General features: G+C 42.3%; 2 protein-coding genes across 2 annotated transcripts in view; one reads left to right on the forward strand and one right to left on the reverse strand.

Moving 5' to 3' along the window:
- Positions 1–15,479: 15,479 nt before the first annotated feature.
- On the forward strand, positions 15,480–17,452 carry spry4 (sprouty (Drosophila) homolog 4). Its single transcript, NM_001140765.1, is given in 2 exon segments — positions 15,480–15,670; positions 16,648–17,452. Coding segments are annotated over 2 exon segments (675 nt in total). The 5' UTR covers positions 15,480–15,537; the 3' UTR covers positions 17,190–17,452.
- Positions 17,453–17,618: 166 nt separating this feature from the next.
- Positions 17,619–21,643, reverse strand: part of LOC106566711 (glutaminase kidney isoform, mitochondrial) — a 28,704-nt gene continuing 24,679 nt past the window's right edge. Inside the window, exons 15-18 of the mRNA XM_014135020.2 lie at positions 20,001–20,062; positions 19,643–19,719; positions 19,377–19,440; positions 17,619–19,072 (exon numbers count right to left, since the gene is read on the reverse strand). Coding sequence (XP_013990495.2) covers positions 18,916–19,072; positions 19,377–19,440; positions 19,643–19,719; positions 20,001–20,062 — 360 coding nt within the window. The 3' untranslated portion in view covers positions 17,619–18,915. The remainder of the gene's footprint in view (positions 19,073–19,376; positions 19,441–19,642; positions 19,720–20,000; positions 20,063–21,643) is intronic.

Here is a 21,643-nt window from a genome sequence, read left to right on the forward strand (position 1 = left end):
CTGGCCACCCCTCAGAGCTTGGTTCTTCTCTAGGTTTCTTCCTAGGTTCCTGCCTTTCTAGGGAGTTTTTCCTAGCCACCATGCTTCTACATCTGTGTAGCACTTTGTGACATCAGCTGATGTAAAAAGGGCTTTATAAATACATTTGATTGATTGAAATGTATTGATATGTATATGCGTTTTCATCAATAAACCAAGACACATTTAGCCCCCAATGGGATACTGGCATGAAAAATGTATCTAGGTCTGTAACATGGGAGTAATCCAGGCCTTACTAATTTAACAAAATATTTATTATGTGTCATTAAATATGCATTACGCATCTCTCCAATTCACCAGGGATATGGACGACCACTTATAAAAGCCTCGCTAAATGGGAGTGTTTCACTTGACACTGGTACAGAGTATTGAGGGACACTCCTAGCTACCTCTACGATATCATCGACTTGAGTCAGTGCTTGAGTTTAAAAATGAATAGCTATTTCTGTATTAAAAGTAAGGTAGACATTGCCCTATATTCGAATGTCTAGGAGGCTGCTCCTTTAACACCTTTAAGTAATTGACTGGCTGCACATTCTTCAAAATAAAGAATTTCTCTGTAAGCAAATAGTTTTCTTCTTGTCCTTGACTGAAACCTATCCCTCCACCTGCAACCTGGACTTAGGGGTAGACATAACATAGTAAACGAAATTCCAGGACACTCAAATTAGTAAAATGTTATATTTGGTATGGTATGTATTCATTTCTTGATGTCTATCATCCATTTGGTATGATATGTTATGAATTTGTAATAGGTATGATATGTTACGAATTCCAATTTGTTGTAGCTAACGTTAGCTAGGTAGTGTCCCGGGTTTTAATTTACTATGTTACGTCTAGTCTATGAGACCAGCCTGATCCCTCTCCTGACATAGATCTAATGGAAACAAAAAAAAACTAAAAAGTCAAATATTTTATGAAGATGTGTTGGCTACAGGTCTACTTAAACTTTTGAAACAATTTAGTCATTGGTCTTAGAAGTCATAATCTAATTAAAAGCGTATGTCTACCGTGGGGACAGAACCCACCTCTGTTGAGCCGTCACCAGTCAAATCAGCACTATGGACAGTGCCAAACCAGGTTTCAATGGTATGTGCAAATATAATACAGTGTGTTCAATGCAGTCTCCGCTCCCGTAGATTGCGCCATTTAGAAATAATCCTAGCGAGATGAAGATTTACCAAGAAGGATATAGCTCTGCTAGAGACGGAAGAGGAAGCGAGACACCCCACTCGCTGTTTTTTTCTGGTTTAATGAAAGTTAATGAACTAAGTAGACCAGACCCAGCAGCTGCTATTGCATTGGTGTCTGTCTATGGGAGACACACCCAGTTAAGTAGACCTGAACTAACCATTGTTTTCAATGGGTTGCTCCTTCAGCCAGTGAAAGATCTAGGGTTGCTTGAAAGGGTAAGAGGAAGGAGTAAATTCAGTTGTAAGTGAACATTTAAGAACACAGTACTATGCTTTCTTGAACATATTCACAGATGGATCTAAGGACCCTAAAACAGGGATGACAGGAGCAGCTTTTAGTGTTCCTGAGTTTAAGATGGCAGTGACGAAAAGAGCAATGGATCATTTATCTTTTTACACAATGGAGTTGTTGGCCATACTATTGGCTGCAGAGTGGGTGGAGGAGGTGAGGCCAGACAGGGTAGTCATCTGCTCTGACACCTGTGCAGCACTGATAAGCTTAAATGAGTGTGTCTCGGAGCAGACTGGATGTATTGTATGAGGTTTTGCAGTGTTTGTATAGGGTGAAACAGATGGTGGTATTTGTGATGTTCCTCTGGGTACCAGCTCATGTGGGAGTAGAGGGGAATGAGGAAGTGGAGGTTCTCGCCAAGCAGGCTTTTAAACATCCTAATGTTGAGATGGAATTGTCAAATCGGTAAAGCAGAAGCCAAGGGGTTGATAAAAAGTGGTTAAAAACAAATGACAAGAGTTGTGGAAAGGGGAGGGAAAGGGAAGACACCTGTATAAGATCCAGCAAAAGGTGGTGTCAGGGAGGTCCTCGGGTCGAGAGAGAAGGGAGGAAAGTCTAATTACAAGGCTGAGGCTGGGACACACAAGGCTCAATAGTACATTGAAAGTGGTGGGGAAACATCGACTGGGAGGTGTGATCATTGTCAGGAGGAGATGGAGACAGTGGAACATGTTCTATTTCAGCACAATAACTGTTCATCGGGAGCTTAATGAAATGGGTTTCAATGGCCAAGCAGCCGCACACAAGCCTAAGATCACCATGCGCAATGCCAAACGTCGGCTGGAGTGGTGTAAAGCACGCCATTGGACTCTGGAGCAGTGGAAATGCGTTCTCTGGAGTGATGAATCACTCTTCACCATGTGGCACTCCGATGAACGAACCTGGGTTTGGCGGATGCCAGGAGAACGCTACCTGCCTGAATGCATGTACCAACTGTAAAGTTTGGCGAAGGAGGAATAATGGTCTGGGGCTGTTTTTCATGGTTCGGGCTAGGCCATTATTTCCAGTGAAGGGAAAATCTAGACTATTATGTGCTTCCAACTTTGTGGCAACAGTTTGGGGAAGGTCCTTTCCTGTTTCAGCATGACAATGCCCCCGTGCAGAAAGGGATGTCCATACAGAAATGGTTTGTCGATATTGATGTGGAAGAACTTTACTGGCCTGCACAGAGCCCTGGTTGCAGACAGTCTGAATAGCTATTTTACAACTATAGCTAATACAGTAGCAAGTTACCTTTTCAATCAGGTTGCTATGGGGAGAGTCAAGTCCAGTAGTTTTACTCACAGCAGGGGATTCAAGTAGATGCTTTTTCATTTGAAAAAGTGCCAGAGTCAACAGTGCTAAAGAAGCTGAAAGAACTTGACCATTCCAAAGCAACTGGCCTTGACAACATTCCTGATAGATTTCTAAGGGATGCTGTGGTAATTATCACCCTTCTGTGTAACTCACATTGTAAATTTGTCTATTGAACTAGGCTTTTTTCCCAGTGAACTAAAACTTGCAAGGGTCATTCCTCTATATAAAAAAGGTAATAAGGTAGATAATGGAAACATTTGGCCTGTCTTTATCCTGTGTATTTGGAAAATATTATATTCGAGCAGATTGACCTTTATATTTCCTTACATAATCTACTACATGAGCTCCAATCTGGCTTTAGGAAATCCCATTCCACTGAAACTTGCCTACTATATCTAACTGACCACATCAGGAAGGAAGTAGATAGAGGGACATTTTGTGGTATGGTTATGTTAGCTCTCCAAAAGGCATTTGATATGGTGGACCATGAGATTTGGTTAATCAAACTAAGAGCCATGGGCTTTAACAACTTAGTCACAAAATGGGTTAGCTTTTATCTGCAAGGAAGAAAACAGATGGTGGATGTGGATGGGACCCTGTCTAAACCCAAAATCTTGAACTGCGGGGTACCCCAAGGGAGTGTTCTGGGTCCACTTTTCTTTCTGTTGTATATAAATTATCTGAAATATGCCTGTACATGTGACCTTTTCCTATATACAGATAATACTGCACAGTTGGTTTCCCACAAATACAGAAATGTGGTTGAGAAAGCCCTCAGAGCTGAAGTTCTGAATGTCAGTAAATGGCTATATAACAATAAACTGTCACTTCACTTTGGAAAAACATCTTGTTCAGGTCCAAAGTTAAACTGAGGAAATCCCCTGGTTTTAAGGTAGTAGTATGTGATATAGTAGTCACAGCAAAATACTTAATTACAGTGCATTTGGAAAGTATTCAGACTTCTTCACTTTTTCCTCATCAATCTACCCCATAATGACAAAGAAAAAACAGGTTTACATATAAACTTTACTTACATGAGTATTCAGACCCTTTGCTATGAGACTTGAAATTGAGCTCAGGTGCATCCTGTTTCCATTGATCATCCTTGAGATGTTTCTACAACTTGATTGGAGTCCACCTGTGGTAAATTCAATTGATTGGACATGAATTGGAAAGGCACACACTGTCTATATGAGGTCCCAGAGTTGAACGTGCATGTCAGAGCAAAAACAAAGCCATGAGGTCGAAGGAATTGTCCGTAGAGCTCCGAGACAGGATTGTGTTGAGGCACAGATCTGGGGAAGGGTACCAAAAAATGTCTGCAGCGTTGAAGGTCCTCAAGAACACAGTGGCCTCCATCATTCTTAAATGGAGAAGACTCTTCCTAGAGCTGGCTGGTGGCCAAACTGATCAATCGGGGGAGAAGGGTCTTGGTCAGGGAGGTGACCAAGAACCCGATGGTCACTCTGACAGAGCTCCAGAGCTCTGTGGAGATGGGAGAACATTCCAGGAGGACAACCATCTCTGCAGCACTCCACCAATCAGGCCTTTATGGTAGAGTGGTCAGACAGAAGCCACTCATCAGTAAAAGGCACATGACAGCCCGCTTGGAGTTTGCCAAAAGGCCCCTAAAGGACTCTCAGAGCATGAGAAATTAGATTCTCTGGTCTGATGAAACAAAGATTGAACTCTTTGGCCTGAATGCCAAGTGTCACGTCTGGAAGAAACCTAGCACCATCCCTACGGTGAATCATGGTGGTGGCAGCATCATGCTGTGGGTATGTTTTTCAGTGGCAGAGACTGGGAGACTAGTCAGGATCGAGTGAAAGATGAACGGAGCAAAGTACCTGCTCTAGAGCGCTCAGGACCTCAGACTGGAACGAAGGTTCAACTTCCAACAGGACAACGACCCTAAGCACACAACCAAGACAACGCAGGAGTGGCTTTGGGGGAAGTCTTTGAATGTCCTTGAGTGGCCCAGCCAGAGCCCGGACTTGAACCCGATCGAACATCTCTGGAGAGACATGAAAATAGCTGTGCAGCGAAGCTCCCCATCCAACCTGACAGAGCTTGAGAGGATCTGCAGACAAGAATGTGAGAAACTCACAATATACAGGTGTGCCAAGCTTGTAGCGTGATACCCAAGATGACTCGAGGTTGTAATCATCAGAGGTGTGGACTCGAGTCACATGACTTGGACTCGAGTCACAAATATGATGACTTGCAACTCGACTTTGACTTTAACTCCAATGACACGTGACTTGACTTGGACTTGAGCCTTATAACTCGACCTGACTTGATACCCTCCCCAAGCCCAAATATAAAAAATGATGCTATTAAAAAGTGTGCAGCGCATCAACTCTTCATTTAATCGGACAGCAGCCAATCAAATTGTGCCAGCTGAGAAAAAGTTGTGCGTGGCAGTGCAGAGGAACGTCGGCGGGTGATTTCAGATGGAGCCCTTGGAAAGATGATACCCCAAATTATTATTTTTGGATATAAAGACGACGCTGTATCAACAAAAAACGGATTGCAACTTACAAAACATGCAGGAAGAAAATTACAGATGGAGGCGCAACAATTTACAGCTTTGTTCGACATTTGAAGCTGCACAAAGAACGGTAAGTCGTGGCTAATATAGCCGACAGCTATATATTTTATTACTTTACTGGTGTATCATGTAGGCTAACGTAACCTTATATCAATGAGCCTCCACACAGTCAGTCAGTACGAGAACGTGATCATTGCAACCAAGATTGGGCTACAACTGGCTAGGCAGCTGGTAGCCTAAATCCTGCCTGATGTTACTGCTGTTCCTAAAGCCTACTATAACCACACAGAGAGAGAGAGTGTGTGTGTGTGTGTGTGTGTGTGTTAAGGTTGGGCGATTGTGTACCTGCCTACATCGCCCCATAGCGATCCTCGATAGTCGATCACTATTGGAGGGGGTGTGTCTTTCTCATGGCTACCCATGTATTTCCATGGAAATATAACGTTTATTTGGAAAGTAATAAATATATAGATATTTTTAAAAGCATGATTTGTGTAAATGTAATATACTATTACTCTTGTTAAAAATATGAAATGGTATTACATTTGGTGAAGAGCACATTATGACTAGTTTAGGACTCGAAACTCAAAGTTTAGGACTTGAGACTTGACTTGATACTTGACGGTCTTGACTTGAGATTTGACTCGGACTTGCCTGTCTTGACTTGAGTGCTAAGACTTGAGACTTACTTGTGATTGTAAAACAATGACTTGGTTACACCTCTGGTAATCGCTGCCTAAGGTGCTTCAACAAATTACTGAGTAAAAGTTCTGAATACTTATGTAAATGTGATAGTTCAATATATATATATATATATATATATATATATATATATATATATATATATATATATACTGCTCAAAAAAATAAAGGGAACACTTAAACAACACATCCTAGAGCTGGGGCAGAACAGCAGGAAACATAAAAGCTGCCATTGAGGAATAGCTGTGACTGTCTGTCCATAGGTAGACTATTCACTTTAATTGGATGAAATGACCAGATATACTGTACAGCTGAAGTCGGAAGTTTACATACACCTTAGCCAAATATACTGCTCAAAAAAATAAAGGGAACACTTAAACAACACATCCTAGATCTGAATGAAAGAAATAATCTTATTAAATACTTTTTTCTTTACATAGTTGAATGTGCTGACAACAAAATCACACAAAAATAATCAATGGAAATCCAATTTATCAACCCATGGAGGTCTGGATTTGGAGTCACACTCAAAATTAAAGTGGAAAACCACACTACAGGCTGATCCAACTTTGATGTAATGTCCTTAAAACAAGTCAAAATGAGGCTCAGTAGTGTGTGTGGCCTCCACGTGCCTGTATGACCTCCCTACAACGCCTGGGCATGCTCCTGATGAGGTGGCGGATGGTCTCCTAAGGGATCTCCTCCCAGACCTGGACTAAAGCATCCGCCAACTCCTGGACAGTCTGTGGTGTAACGTGGCGTTGGTGGATGGAGCGAGACATGATGTCCCAGATGTGCTCAATTGGATTCAGGTCTGGGGAACGGGCGGGCCGGTCCATAGCATCAGTGCCTTCCTCTTGCAGGAACTGCTGACACACTCCAGCCACACGAGGTCTAGCATTGTCTTGCATTAGGAGGAACCCAGGGCCAACCGCACCAGCATATGGTCTCACAAGGGGTCTGAGGATCTCATCTCGGTTCCTCATGGCAGTCAGGCTACCTCTGGCGAACACATGGAGGGCTGTGCGGCCCCCCAAAGAAATGCCACCCCACACCATGACTGACCCACCGCCAAACCGGTCATGCTGGAGGATGTTGCAGGCAGCAGAATGTTCTCCACGGCGTCTCCAGACTCTGTCACGTCTGTCACGTGCTCAGTGTGAACCTGCTTTCATCTGTGAAGAGCACAGGGCGCCAGTAGCGAATTTGCCAATCTTAGTGTTCTCTGGCAAATGCCAAACGTCCTGCACGGTGTTGGGCTGTAAGCACAACCCCCACCTGTGGACGTCGGGCCCTCATACCACCCTAATGGAGTCTGTTTCTGACCGTTTGAGCAGACACATGCACATTTGTGGCCTGCTGGAGGTCATTTTGCAGGGCTCTGGCATTGCTTCTCCTGCTCCTCCTTGCACAAAGGCGGAGGTAGCGGTCCTGCTGCTGGGTTGTTGCCCTCCTACGGCCTCCTCCACGTCTCCTGATGTACTGGCCTGTCTCCTGGTAGCGCCTCCATGCTCTGGACACTACGCTGACAGACACAGCAAACCTTCTTGCCACAGCTCGCATTGATGTGCCATCCTGGATGAGCTGCACTACCTGAGCCACTTGTGTGGGTTGTAGACTCCGTCTCATGCTACCACTAGAGTGAAAGCACCGCCAGCATTCAAAAGTGACCAAAACATCAGCCAGGAAGCATAGGAACTGAGAAGTGGTCTGTGGTCCCCACTTGCAGAACCACTCCTTTATTGGGGGTGTCTTGCTAATTGCCTATAATTTCCACCTGTTGTCTATTCCATTTGCACAACAGCATGTGAAATTTATTGTCAATCAGTGTTGCTTCCTAAGTGGACAGATTGACTTGGAGTTACATGGTGTTGTTTAAGTGTTCCCTTTATTTTTTTGAGCAGTGTATATTTTTTTATTCATTTGCAAAAATGTCTAAAAAGCTATTTTTGCTTTGTCAATAAGGGGTATTGTGTGTAGATTGATGAGGGGAAAAAACGTTTAAATCTATAACGTAACAAAATGTGGAAAAAGTATGAGTTGATATATAAAACAATGCAAGATTCAAGACTTCGTGCTTTTCAGCTAAAATTATTATATAGAATTCTTGCCACCAACAAAAGGTTCAATATTTGGGGCATAAAATCATCGAAGCTCTGCAGGTTTGGTTGTGAGGATACAGCATCAATAGACCATTTATTTTGGTAATGCCCTCAGGTAGCCTGTTTCTGGTCTCAGGTTCAGGAATGGCTGAAAATGCATAGCATTGATCTAAAATTGACCCTAGAAGTAGTACTGTTAGGAGATCAGTCAATTACTAATATAAACTCAGCAAAAAAAGAAACGTCCTCTCACTGTCAGCAAACTTAACATGTGTAAATATTTGTATGAACATAAGATTCAACAACTGAGACTTAAACTAAACAAGTTCCACAGACATGTGACTAACAGAAATGGAATAATGTGTCCCTGAACAAAGGGGGGGTCAAAATCAAAAGTAACAGTCAGTATCTGGTATGGCCACCAGCTGCATTAAGAACTGCAGTGCATCGCCTCCTCATGGACTGCACCAGATTTGCCAGTTCTTGCTGTGAGATGTTATCCCACTCTTCCACCAAGGCACCTGCAAGTTCCCAGACATTTCTGGTGGGAAAGGCCCTAGCCCTCACCCTCCAATCCAAGAGGTCCCAGATGTGCTCAATGGGATTGAGATCCGGGCTCTTCGCTGGCCATGGCAGAACACTGACATTCCTGTCTTGCAGGAAATCAAGCACAGAACGAGCAGTATGGCTGGTGGCATTGTCATGCTGGAGGGTCATGTCAGGATGAGCCTGCAAGAAGGGTACTACATGAGGGAGGAGGATGTCTTCCCTGTAACGCACAGCGTTGAGATTGCCTGCAATGACAACAAGCTCAGTCCGATGATGCTGTGAAACACCGCCCCAGACCACGACGGACACTCCACCTCCAAATCGATCCCGCTCCAGAGTACAGGCCTCGGTGTAACGCTCATTCCTTCGACGATTAACGCAAATCCGACCATCACCCCTGGTGAGACAAAACCGCGACTCGTCAGTGAAGAGCACTTTTTGCCAGTCCTGTCTGCTCCAGTGACGGTGGGTTTGTGCCCATAGGTGACATTGTTGCCGGTGATGTCTGGTGAGGACATGCCTTACAACAGGCCTACAAGCCCTCAGTCCAGCCTATTGCAGACAGTCTGAGCACTGATGGAGGGATTGTGTGTTCCTGGTGTAACTCGGGCAATTGTTGTTTCCATCCTGTACCTGTCCCGCAGGTGTGATGTTCGAATGTACCGATCCTGTGCAGGTGTTGTTACACATGGTCTGCCACTGTGAGGACGATCAGCTGTCCGTCCTGTCTCCCTGTAGCGCTGTCTTAGGCGTCTCACAGTATGAACATTGCAATTTATTGCCCTGGCCACATCTGCAGTCCTCATGCCTCCTTGCAGCATGCCTCAGGCACATTCACTCAGATGAGCAGGGACCCTGTGCATCTTTCTTTTGGTGTTTTTCAGAGTCAGTAGAAAGGCCTCTTTTTTTTTGTCCTAAGTTTTCATAACTGTGACCTTAATTGCGTACCGTCTGTAAGCTGTTAGTGTGTTAACGACCGTTCCACAGGTGCATGTTCATTAATTGTTTATGGTTCATTGAACAAGCGTGGGAAACAGTGTTTAAACCCTTTACAATGAAGATCTGTGAAGTTATTTGGATTTTTACGAATTACCTTTGAAAGACAGGGTCCTGAAAAAGGACGTTTCTTTTTTTGCTGAGTTTACTCATACTCTTAGTAAAAGTATTTATCTTCGACTCGAATTCTGTGGATTCTATTCGATTAGATAGATTGAAATTGCACGTTAAACATCACAGCATAGTTGAAATATATGTGTTGCATAGAAACCCGAAGTGGGTGGCCAGCAGAGATAGATGGGATAGGCTGATGATTGGGATGTGGAATTGGAGACAAGTGGGAGTGGAGTTAGAATGATGGTCAAAGATTAAAAAATTTCAAAGTCAAAATAAAACAAAAATTACGTTTCAATGATTTTCAGCAAACTTAACATGTGTAAATATTTGTATGAACATAAGATTCAACAGTGTTTTTACAGCTAATGCCGTTTTGCCTGATGCTGATGCCGTGCAGGTGTTTGTACACATGCATATACACACACTCTCATTCAAATAAACTCATACAAGAACACACACATACATGTAATAATGCCAGACATGCACACAAACATATACAGTTGGCATTGCTGTTAAGATTTTAGTTGTCCTTGATGTCCTTTCTTTTTTCATTGTTTGCTGTTTTCTTCTGTCTTTTTATTTTTTCTCTTTAGTTCATTCTCTTGGTTGTTGGTGCATTGGGGGGTTCTTGCGGGTGGGGAATTTATTTTATTTTTTCTTCTTGGGGGGGGTCTGGGGGAGGGCTCTCGAATGGTTGAGGGACAGCTATTGGGGAACTGTGATCTTGGAGGGTTCGGGTTCACATTTTTTGGCCTGGTGGGAGATCTGTCAACGTGCCCTTGAGCAGGGCATTGACCCTGGATGCTTCTATGTGTCGCTCTGAATGGGAGTCTGTTGGATGACTGGTATGATGTAGTTGTTGAGCGGCTTCACTGCAAGTATATTGTATGTTTCGGATATTCAATAAAAAGATATATAATACATTTAAAAAATAATAAATGTGGAAGAAGTAAAGGGGTCTAAATTCTTTCCGAATGCACTGTATCTTAGATGTGTGCTAGATAACCATCTGACAGGGCACAGCATGGCACAAAAAGTGCCAAAATGAACCATAAAATTAAGTTTCTGGCAAGAACCTCCAAATATCTGGATAAGAATGCAATGTTGGCATTGTTCAGTACCACTTTGTCTATGCATCCTGGTACAAACCCCCAAGATAATTCAAAATAAATTGAAGACATCTCAGAAGAAATTAGTCAGGATTATTCTTAAACTTCCAGCACGTACTCATCTTGACCATTCCCACTTTGAAAGCCTTAGATGGCTCAAAGTGGAGGAGAGAGTCTCTCAGATTAAATTGTGTCTTGTACATACGATTGTGCACAGTATGGTCCCCAGGTACCTATGTAACTACTTTAACTTGTTGTCACAGGCATCATAATGAGTAGACCAAGGTGCAGCGTGGAATATGTTCATCTAGTAGTTTTAATGAAAGAAGAATGAACACTTACAAATTAAACCAAAAAATGACAGCAGACAGTCCCGTCAGGTACTTTACAACTAAACGGAAAATAACTACCTACAAAACACAAAGGAAAAACAGGCTGCCTAAGTATGGCTTCCAATCAGAGACAACGATAGACACCTGCCTCTGATTGGAAACCATACCCGGCCAAAACATAGAATACCCACCCACCTATCACACCCTGGCCTAGCTAAACCGAGAAAACACAGCTCTCCTAGGTCAGAGCGTGACACTTGTTCCGGGATAACCATAACTATTCCACTAGAAGAAGTGAAACTGACGTAGTTTCTTTTAGATTTTATAGGGGTATGGGGAAATAAACTTTTTGTACTCAGCTGCCATTCTTTGGAATAATCTTCCAAAGATTTTTTAAATGTATAACCGCCATTAGGTAGTTTCAAGATCTCACTGAATTAAAAAAAAAAGAAAATTGTACCACTTCAAAAATGAGTCGAAAGATTATAGTATGCCTTTTGGTGCCTGTTGTGTATCATATTTTGATTGTCTTGTATATATTATGGATTGATTGTTTTATATATTAAGGGTATGCGAGACAAGGACGATGTACCTGTCCATAGTTGTTTATTAGGAAATGGAACTGTAGTAATTATCTCACATTATGAAACAAACAACAATTTTGTCTGTCATTGTCTGTTGCCACTACCATTGCTGCCTAGCCTTGCTGCATCCCCCCTTCCCCCTCCAAAAGGAGCACAATGGTAATAAGCTTTTAAGCTTTATTGTGTTATCCTTGATTATTTTCTTAAATTGTATGTGGACGCTTCACGGGCTGGAGAACCCTAATGTATGTATTTTTTAAATGGTCTAATAAATTCAATCAATCAATCGTAACGCCGACTGCGAGCCAGGTCTAATCGCCCAATATCAGTGCCTGACATCACTAATGCTCTTGTGACTGAATGGAAGCAAGTCCCCACAGCAATGTTCCAATACCCAGTGGAAAGCCTTCCCAGAAAAGTGGAGGCTATTATAGTAGCAAAGGGGGGAATCAACTCCATATTAAACGCCCATGATTTTGGAGTGAGATGTTCGATGAGCAGGGTTCCACACACTTCGGTCATGTAGTGCGGTGGTTCCCAAACTTTTTATAGTCCCGTACCCCTTCAAACATTCAACCTCCAGCTGCATACCCCCTCTAGCACCAGGGTCAGCGCACTCTCAAATGTTGTTTTTTGCCATCATTGTAAGCCTGCCACACACACACTATACGATACATTTATTAAACATAAGAATGAGTGTGAATTTTTGTCACAACCCGGCTTGTGGGAAGTGACAAAGAGCTCTTATAGGACCAGGGCACAGATAATAATCAATAATTTTGCTCTTTATTTAACTATCTTACATATAAAACCTTATTTGTTCATCGAAAATTGTGAATAACTCACCACAGGTTAATGAGAAGGGTGTGCTTGAAAGGATGCACATAACTCTGCAATGTTGGGTTGTATTGGAGAGAGTCTGTCTTAAATTATTTTCCACACACAGTCTGTGCCTGTATTTCGTTTTCATACTAGTGAGGGCCGAGAATCCAGTCTCACATAGGTACATGGTTGCAAAGGGCATCAGTGTCTTAACAGCGCGATTTGCCAAGGCAGGATATTCTGAGCACCGCCCAATCCAGAAATCTGGCAGTGGGTTCTGATTAAATTCAATTTTCACAGAACCGCTTGTTGCAATTTCGATGAGGCTCTCTTGTTCAGATATCGGTAAGTGGACTGGAGGCAGGGCATGAAAGGGATAACGAATCCAGTTGTTTGTGTCATCCGTTTCGGGAAAGTACCTGCGTAATTGTGCACCCAACTCACTCAGGTGCTTCTCTATATCACATTTGACATTGTCTGTAATTTTGAGTTCATTTGCACACAAATCATACAATGCTGGAAAGACATGTGTGTTGTCCTTGTTAATGCAGACTCTAATTTCTTAATCATAGCCTCAATTTTGTCCCGCACATTAAATATAGTTGCGGAGTGTCCCTGTATTCCCAGATTCAGATCATTCAGGCAAGAAAAAACATCACCCAGATAGGCCAGTCGTGTGAGAAACTCGTCATCATGCAAGTGGTGTCGTGGAAAATTGTCTTAACAACATAATACTCTTACAAGAACTTGTGAATTCAATATAGACTTTAATACAGAGTAGTAAAGCTGAGCCCTTCCATGGAAGGACCCTATTACACACGTAACAGAGCCAAGCCCCTCCATGGAAAAGACAAAATTCTCATATCACAGAGTCCTATCTTTATATGATTCTGTCTTTGCATAACGTATAGAGTCCCCTCCCTCTATATGAAAATGGCTTCCCTTGACCGTTCTTTACCATTATCTCTCCATATCAGTTGTTGCTTGTTAACGCCCACATCTGACAGCTGTATAGGTTATAATGCTAGCAGGGCCTCCTCATGTGGTACAAAAATAATGCATGCACTGCATGCTCATCCTTTTCTCTGTACCCCTTTGTCTGGCTATCTTGAGTATTTGGGGCCCTTTCTGCATAACTCAAGTCCGGTTGTCAGGTCGCTATGCCTCCCACCGTGGCCTGTTGCTCTATCAGAACCAGATGTCATCTTCTCCTCCTATAGCCATAGTATTTATGTTCTTTCTCCTTCAGCACAGCTGCTTATCTCCCGCAGTGGTCAGACAAATGAAAATTATGGTCAGTAAAGAAAACTTTAAGCTTGTCTCTCAATAAAAAAATGTTTTGTCAATACCTTGCCCCTTGATAACCAGTGCACTTCTGTATGTTGTGAAAGTGTTACATGGTCGCTGCCCATATCATTGTATAGTGCAGAAATTACGGCCCATATCATTGTATAGTGCAGAAAATACACGAGAGTTCAGGGGCCTTGCTTTAACAAAGTTAACCATTTTCACTGTAGTGTCCAAAACGTCTTTCAAGCTGTCAGGCATTCCCTTGGCAGCAAGAGCCTCTCGGTGGATGCTGCAGTGTACCCAAGTGGTGTCGGGAGCAACTGCTTGTACGTGCGTTACCATTCCACTATGTCTCCCTGTCATGGCTTTTGCGCCATCAGTACTGATACCAACACATCTTGACCACCAAAGTTAATTTGATGTCACAAAGCTGTCCAGTACTTTAAAAATATCCTCTTCTGTTGTCCTAGTTTCCAGTGGTTTACAGAAGAGGATGTCTTCCTTAACTGACCCCCCATAAACGTAGCAGACATGTGCCAGGCCGCCACGTCTGTTGACTCATCCAGCTGTAACGCATAGTATTCACTGGCTTGTATGCGAAGCAGTAATTGTTTCAAAACATCTCCTGGAAGAATTAAGTCCTCCACTATGGTATGGGGCTTGCCTGTCCTAGCCACTCAGTAGCTCACCATATAAGATGCTTCTATACCCTTCTTATTAATGGTATCTGTTGCTTTTATACATGTCTTACTACTCGAAAGTCGTCTTAATTCTCGGTCAAAAAACTATGTGGCTTATTTTTCAAATTGGCGTGTTTTGTTTCTAAATGTCTGCTCAAGAGTGAAGGTTTCATTGAGTTGTGAGATAGTACTTTTGCACATATAACACACTGTGACTGAGGAAAGGCACTACTCCCAATATAGGTGAACCCCAAATCAATGTAGTTCTCATCATATTTGCGCCTCTTCGATGGTCCAACGTCCCTGTCTGTTGTTCGGTGCTTTCTCGGGTAAGGGGCAGTAGCTCTTCGCCTGCATCAGATTCACAACTGTCAGTGTCCATGCTAGCTGGGTTAACAACAAATGTAGAATTACTGATGCTAGTATTGGATGTGCTCGTGGAAGCAGAACAACTTGTGTCGTGACAGGTGCAGGTGTAGTACATTTTTTTGTTATTTCGCTGAACACTAGATATTTTATTTTTGGCAGTGAAACGAGGCTACTCAGGCTGGGGGAAAAAACTCACTCAAATGTATAGCCCCGTTGGAAGTGTAATGGAATGGGGTGTTATTTAATTTTTTTAGAGAGGGCTAATAGTTGTCAGGGTAATTTTTCCTTTTCCCCAATTTTATAGTACCGTATCAAAAATAATTGAATGTAGGTAGGCCGGGAACTGCCACACTCCCTCCAGTACAATAGGTGGCGGTGTAGGCACCTTAAATTCGATGCGATCCGGACAACACAATCCCAAAGAAGAAGAAGAATTGTTTTCGATGTCAAATGACAACCTGAGTGAACTATCTTCATTTTGTCCACCAACTTCGGCTCTGCATTGTAAGTGAATATGGCGATGCTCTTTGGCATGGGACATTATTGTCGCCTGGCAGGACGAGTTGTGAGCGCTCTGTCCCGCAGACAAACGAGTGGTACGCTTCTTCCAGCGACAAGATGGTATAGCACCCAAACGACTGGCAATAGTGAGTAGAAACTTGCACTGCGACTGCAAGGGCACACTGAGCGACGCGCCCTTTGCTATGCATTAGTTTTAGCGCATACATTTTGAGGTCCGAGCAGGGGAGATTGCATAATAACAATTCTGACCACGCTCATGACCACCTACTTGTATTGCCTTGACATCCACACGTGTGTAGAATATTTATTTTTTAACGTTTTTGTGCGTCAATTAACTTTAGTTTTGAAATCTGACATTTTACCAAGTTTACAGAATTTACAACAGAACATAGTTTTGAAAAGTTTGGTTACATTGTGGTTGGAAGGGCAAGTAAACCGCATTTCAGCTTTGTATAGTGTAGTTGAATACGGTAACTCAAATCGGTATGATAGTAGATCACTGGTGGTTACCTGTAGGCCACATTCCCGAACCTCTGACGGTGGCCAACTTCAAACAATTATTGATAGGTGGCTGCCAGTATGAGATGTGTCATGCCGATCATAAATACCCAATGTCCTGCCAGCTACGGTGACATTGTGTTGATTAACAATAGTATTTCAAAGGTTTACAACGTAGATTCATTATCGACAGGATGTCACCCTGTTTGGGCTTGTTATGTTGTATAACGCTTTGGGTGAGTTAAATAAGTTTAATGAAAAATGTATTAGCCTGTTATGCAAGACAAAGGGATTATTTATTTAATGTTAAGATATTTTATGTCTCCACTTTCACCAAGCAATAGCCTATGTATCTGCTCTCTAGAGCAGGGTTTCCCAATCTCCTTGCACGTTATGGTTTTTCACTAGCACTACACAGCTATTTTCAAATAATCAAAGCTTGATGATGAGTTGGTTAGTTGAATCAGCTGTGTAGTGCTAGGGAAAAAACCAAAACGTGCACATCGAGCAGTGGGGGCCCAGGACAGAGTTTGGGAAACCTTGCTCTACAGAACATTCAGCAGTTGTCAGTATCTATTAATCATTTCAGATGTTCTCTCTGTAGAGCTGCAGTTTAAGCTGGATGACAGGACAGCCCACAGCAGTCTGGACCTCTTTAAGAAGGACACAGGCGTCATCTACCGCATCTTGGGCCTAGACCCCAGCCATGTCCAACAAAACCCTGAGCGCTTCCAGGATTGGGCCGTGGTGTTCGGAGACGGGCAAATCACAGGTGGCCGCCACTACTGGGAGGTGACGGTGGAGAAGTCCTCAGAGTTCCGTTTGGGTGTGGCCTTGGTGGCAATGTCAAGGGATGACTGTGTGGGCACCAACAGCTCTTCCTGGGTGTTCAGCTATGTCCAGCGCAAGTGGTTTGCAATGACAACCAACCAGAGGGTGCCGGTGACTCTGGTGGGGAAGCCTGACCGTGTGGGCATCCTTTTGGACTACGAGGCCGGCCTGATAAGCCTGGTGGACATCCCAAAGGCCAAGGTGATCCACAGCATGAGGGCCATGTTCAGGGGGCCTCTCTGCCCAGCGTTTGGCTTGTGGGATGGAGAGCTGCTTACACACTCAGGTCTGGGGGAGCCCGAAGGCTTGAAGTGAAGCATCTCTGTACTGATGATGACAATATGGTAGGAAGGTGGATAGGAATGGCAATGAACATTCTGACGACTTGGTTTTTGTAAACTGAACACTTACAGCAGGCAGCACTTGAAAATGTCTTTCAAATCTCCATCAGAATTTGGAGAGCAGGGAGTTTGTCCAGTGTATCATTTCACTGCCATACAGACTCAGGCAAACTCATCACAATAAGCTATTTTTTTGTTACCTCTTGTGTAATATTTTTTAAGTGTGAAATAAATGGCAACAATATGTAGCTGTCTTGTGTGTAACAAAAGGTCATTAGGTACTGAGAATGTACCTGTTGCTTAAAGTCCTGACATTCTCCATTATCTTGTCAAACTTGAATTAAACCATGCCTTTTTTAGCCTTTTGATATGCTGAAATTGTATGCCAAAATAAAAACCGTTGCACATTTTCACTAATTTATTTACAGCAGAGCATAACATATGGCAATCAAGCTCACATTGACAGTTTAACCTGAGGAAGCAGTCTGTTAAACAGCAGCACTTAATCACAGTAAGACAATCCTGGATGTGTATCTTAGTTTTGATATGTTATAGAACCAGTCTGTTCTGTAGTAAATAGACAATATTCATGTGCCTATAACAGGAAATGCTGATGGGATACTATCACACATGAATATTCATTAGTCTCAATCACTCGCATCACATTTAGACATGTTTCTATATTAACATAAAAGTTAAGTATTCACACAAGGAGAAAAGGCCAGAATTAAAATAGTTATATCCCATCCTCACAACACATGGCTTCTAGTTCACTCATATCTTCAGACCTGCTTATGAAACTGATCTACTTCCTGTTGAGGTAGATGAATATATACATTTCCACTTAATCTATTTATAGCCTGGTAATATGTAATGTTATGCCGTGTCAAAATCCCTTAAAATATTAATGCTTCATACATGATTAAAAACAGAAAACATTGTATAAATAAATTAGACACTGGTGGCATATATACATAACATGTGCATCAATGGCAATTTTGAGTAAGGACAAAGTGTGTGTGTACATATAAATCAATAGCTGCCAAGTTCACCTGAGGGGTATCCTACAAAGATCAATGCCTTAGCCAGCTAACTTGCCAAAATATTCTGAAATAACAAAAAAAAGCATGGTCTGACTGACTCAACAATCAAAAACATACCTAAGTTTAGGTTTCTTAATGAACCAGAAAACCAATAGTTATTTTTGGTTGTTAATCAAAGTTAGCTGGCTAACGCATTGATCCTGCTTTTTAGTATACCCCTCTGACTAGCAACTGATCACTTGTTAGTGTCATCTCAACTTTATACAGTGCTACAGTGATTCTGTCCACTCCTGAAGACTCCTAAAGCTTTTATGTGCAGCAACCTGGACAAAGAAAGTGTGCTTGGGACCTTTATACATAGTGACGTGTGACCATATCAAATATACTCACTCACTTAGCTACAACTCTTCATGACTCTTGGCACAAAATGACTGCATTTCATTACGAAACGTTGTCACCTATCTACCTGAGAAGAGGTAAGTTCACCTAGCTTCACCTGCCTTCCGTCATATTGCTTTAACCAACCCTGTCTTATCAGATCTGTTATGGGGAGTGCTAGTGAACAAGGATATTGGGGAAGGGGACAACTATCTGGAATGAAACTGCCAGTGCCTCTTGTATTAAATACAATATGGTTAGACATCTCTCCTGTCTAGCTCAAACCACAACCTTCACTGTGTCTAATTTTCTCTGGTCTTCGGTTTTTGACTGGGACCCATTACTGCATAGGTACATCTGCTGGTACTCTGTCAAGACCGACACCACCCCGTCCCGACCAAACTGCCTGGCGTCATCCAGGGGTGTGTTTCCCCACCTGATAGAGAGCGCGATATAAGCGGTAATGAAAAAGCTTTGAAATACTGCTGCAGAGGGAAATGTGATGAAAGGCAAAGGAAAGAAGGGATGGTGTGCTAAGTAATGCTCTGACTGAGTCTCAGAACAAATCAGGTCATAATAATCCTTGACTAGTCTGGTGTAGTTGGGTGATTTTAAAGACCTGTACACTTAAAACCACCAGTCCCCATTATGCATGCCTGAAGGACCTTTACAATGGAACATCTCTCAAAGATGTGTGAGTTATTAAAAGTGACATGCAGATGATGAAGTGGTGTCCCTACCGGTCCTTTATATGGGGGTTCACTTTACACATCTCTGTTAGGAAGATCACCGCTTCCACATGACCTGAACAAACAGGAAGGAAGAATTCAATCTCAATATACGGCAACCAACCATTGATGCATTCACAGATCTATAGTTATCCCAGCGAAGCTATCCACTCCAATGAAACCAAAGCAGACACACTTGAATTATAACTCTGAATAATAAGGTGAAGCACATGTTATGTGTGAGAACAGTATTATCCCTGAAAAATATGTAGGTTCACCTTCGGCTGATGCCACGTGGAGACCTGTACGAGAATCATAGTCTTTCTCTTCCATGTCCACAGCCGAGAGAGCAAACCTAAAGGAGAGGACATGTGCGAGAGAAGGAAGAAAAGAAGAGTATAGCGAAAGGTTAATTGGAATGACTAATGGCGTAATTATGAAGTTAACTGAAATTGATTTCATACCAGGGGTGGTCTGTTCCATGCTGCACATAAATTAATTATTGAAGCCATATTCTACTTGCCTACCTGGCGCCAGCGCTTGCATATGAAAAGGCAAACTATATTTTCTGGTAAATCAGAAGGACCAGCTATAATGGCTTAGGTTTATATAACTATCCCAAGAGTCTGTTTTTACCTCCTCAGGGCAGAGACATCACCACTGTAAGCTGCAAACATCAGGTTAACCACTGACTTGTTCTGATGGGTCAGAAGAAAACATCACAATTATGGGTTATCAACATAGAAGGACATTGAAGCACAGCGATATTTCAGGTTTTGTGGCGGAAGCGTAAACACAGTAGTTGGTATTCAGACTTACCGTATGAAGGTGTGTAATGGGCTTTGCAGCCGTGGCTCCCTTGCGCGCTCTGAATAAATGTAATTCAACCGCTGAAAACCCTTCCATTTGCTGGCCAACAGATTTTCTACTAAATACGGTTTTCAGTACATTTATCTTAAGCCATCCCTTTCAATACGATGCACCCACAATTAGAATTTTGGCGAGAGACTAGAATACATCAAGAGAACAGGTTCAGAAAATAAGGATCAATGACATAATGCCATCTATGCATCTGCGTCTTAGTTTCAGCACCAACTGGTAGATCCAAAAATACTCTGACCTTGTAGATTATTTAGGCAAATTTCAGGGTTAGGAAAGTAACTGGTTTGGAGAGCCTTTATGCACACAATTTATTGTTGAATAAAAAAATACAGTGGTTTGATTCATCCTGAAAGTTGTCATACTCATGTTCAATCCATGAAATCTTGTAAAATGGAGAAAACAAAAGTTGACAACAGGAGCTGAACAAGTCCTATAAATAAATCTACTCTAATTCTCACTAAACATGGAACTGTAGGACAACGGTCCAGTCGTCATGAACCGTGCGCCAGGCTCCTGGTTTAAACTGCTACATGTCCCAAATTATTGCCCAATGTTAGCCTAATATGATCTACTAATGCTAGCGACCCTAAGGAATAACTTACATAGACGTGACAGAGGAAAGAAAGGTAAATGGAATGATGCTAAATTTAAGCTACAAATTTGAGAAAACTAACACTAAAGTGACAGTTCTAAATGTATGTGGCTCCCAAAAGTGGCTAATAATTAACATGATACAAATTGTAAAATAAAACAGAGAAAAGCCTGGGCATAGGCTATAATTAAAACATTCTAAAGCTCATACATCAACTTGGCAGGTTCAGCCCTACAGAAGCCTATCGTTTGGGTGTCCAAATGATTTAATAGAAATCACGGATGCAACACTGATAGTCAATTAAAAAGGGATTTAATATTCCCTGCTATTTTGTTTTAATTATCATTTTGGAGGGGGGGTTACATGTTTGTTTTTTTTACACTTGGGGAGGGCCAAGTAAAAATATATTTTCTTCAGGGGGAGGTATAACTTTCACTCCTCTAGCTCTTATCCATGTATAAATGACAGTGCATGGACAATGCTGTTATTTCTATCAGAAAAAAGAAAGAAGATGCTTTTTTCACTTGGAACCAGCAGGTTCACTCAACCTTATTCATGGTTTCCTCGCACGTAAAGGTGGTGGAATTACAAGGGAATTAAGTCAAGGTCAGAATATGGCTTATCTGTAGACACACCTTTGCCACACCTTAATTTCTCAGCTCTCCAACCTGAACGAATAGTGGTTGACTTCTCATGCGTAAGTTCAAGGTCAGAATACACATAGAGAGAAAAGTGCATAAAAAGGGAATAACGTTGCATTTTCGCACTCTTAACTCGGGTCGGAATCGGGACCTTAGTGCATAAT

Source organism: Salmo salar, chromosome ssa13 (assembly GCF_905237065.1).
Source record: "Salmo salar chromosome ssa13, Ssal_v3.1, whole genome shotgun sequence".
In the NCBI taxonomy this organism is placed as follows: domain Eukaryota; kingdom Metazoa; phylum Chordata; class Actinopteri; order Salmoniformes; family Salmonidae; genus Salmo; species Salmo salar.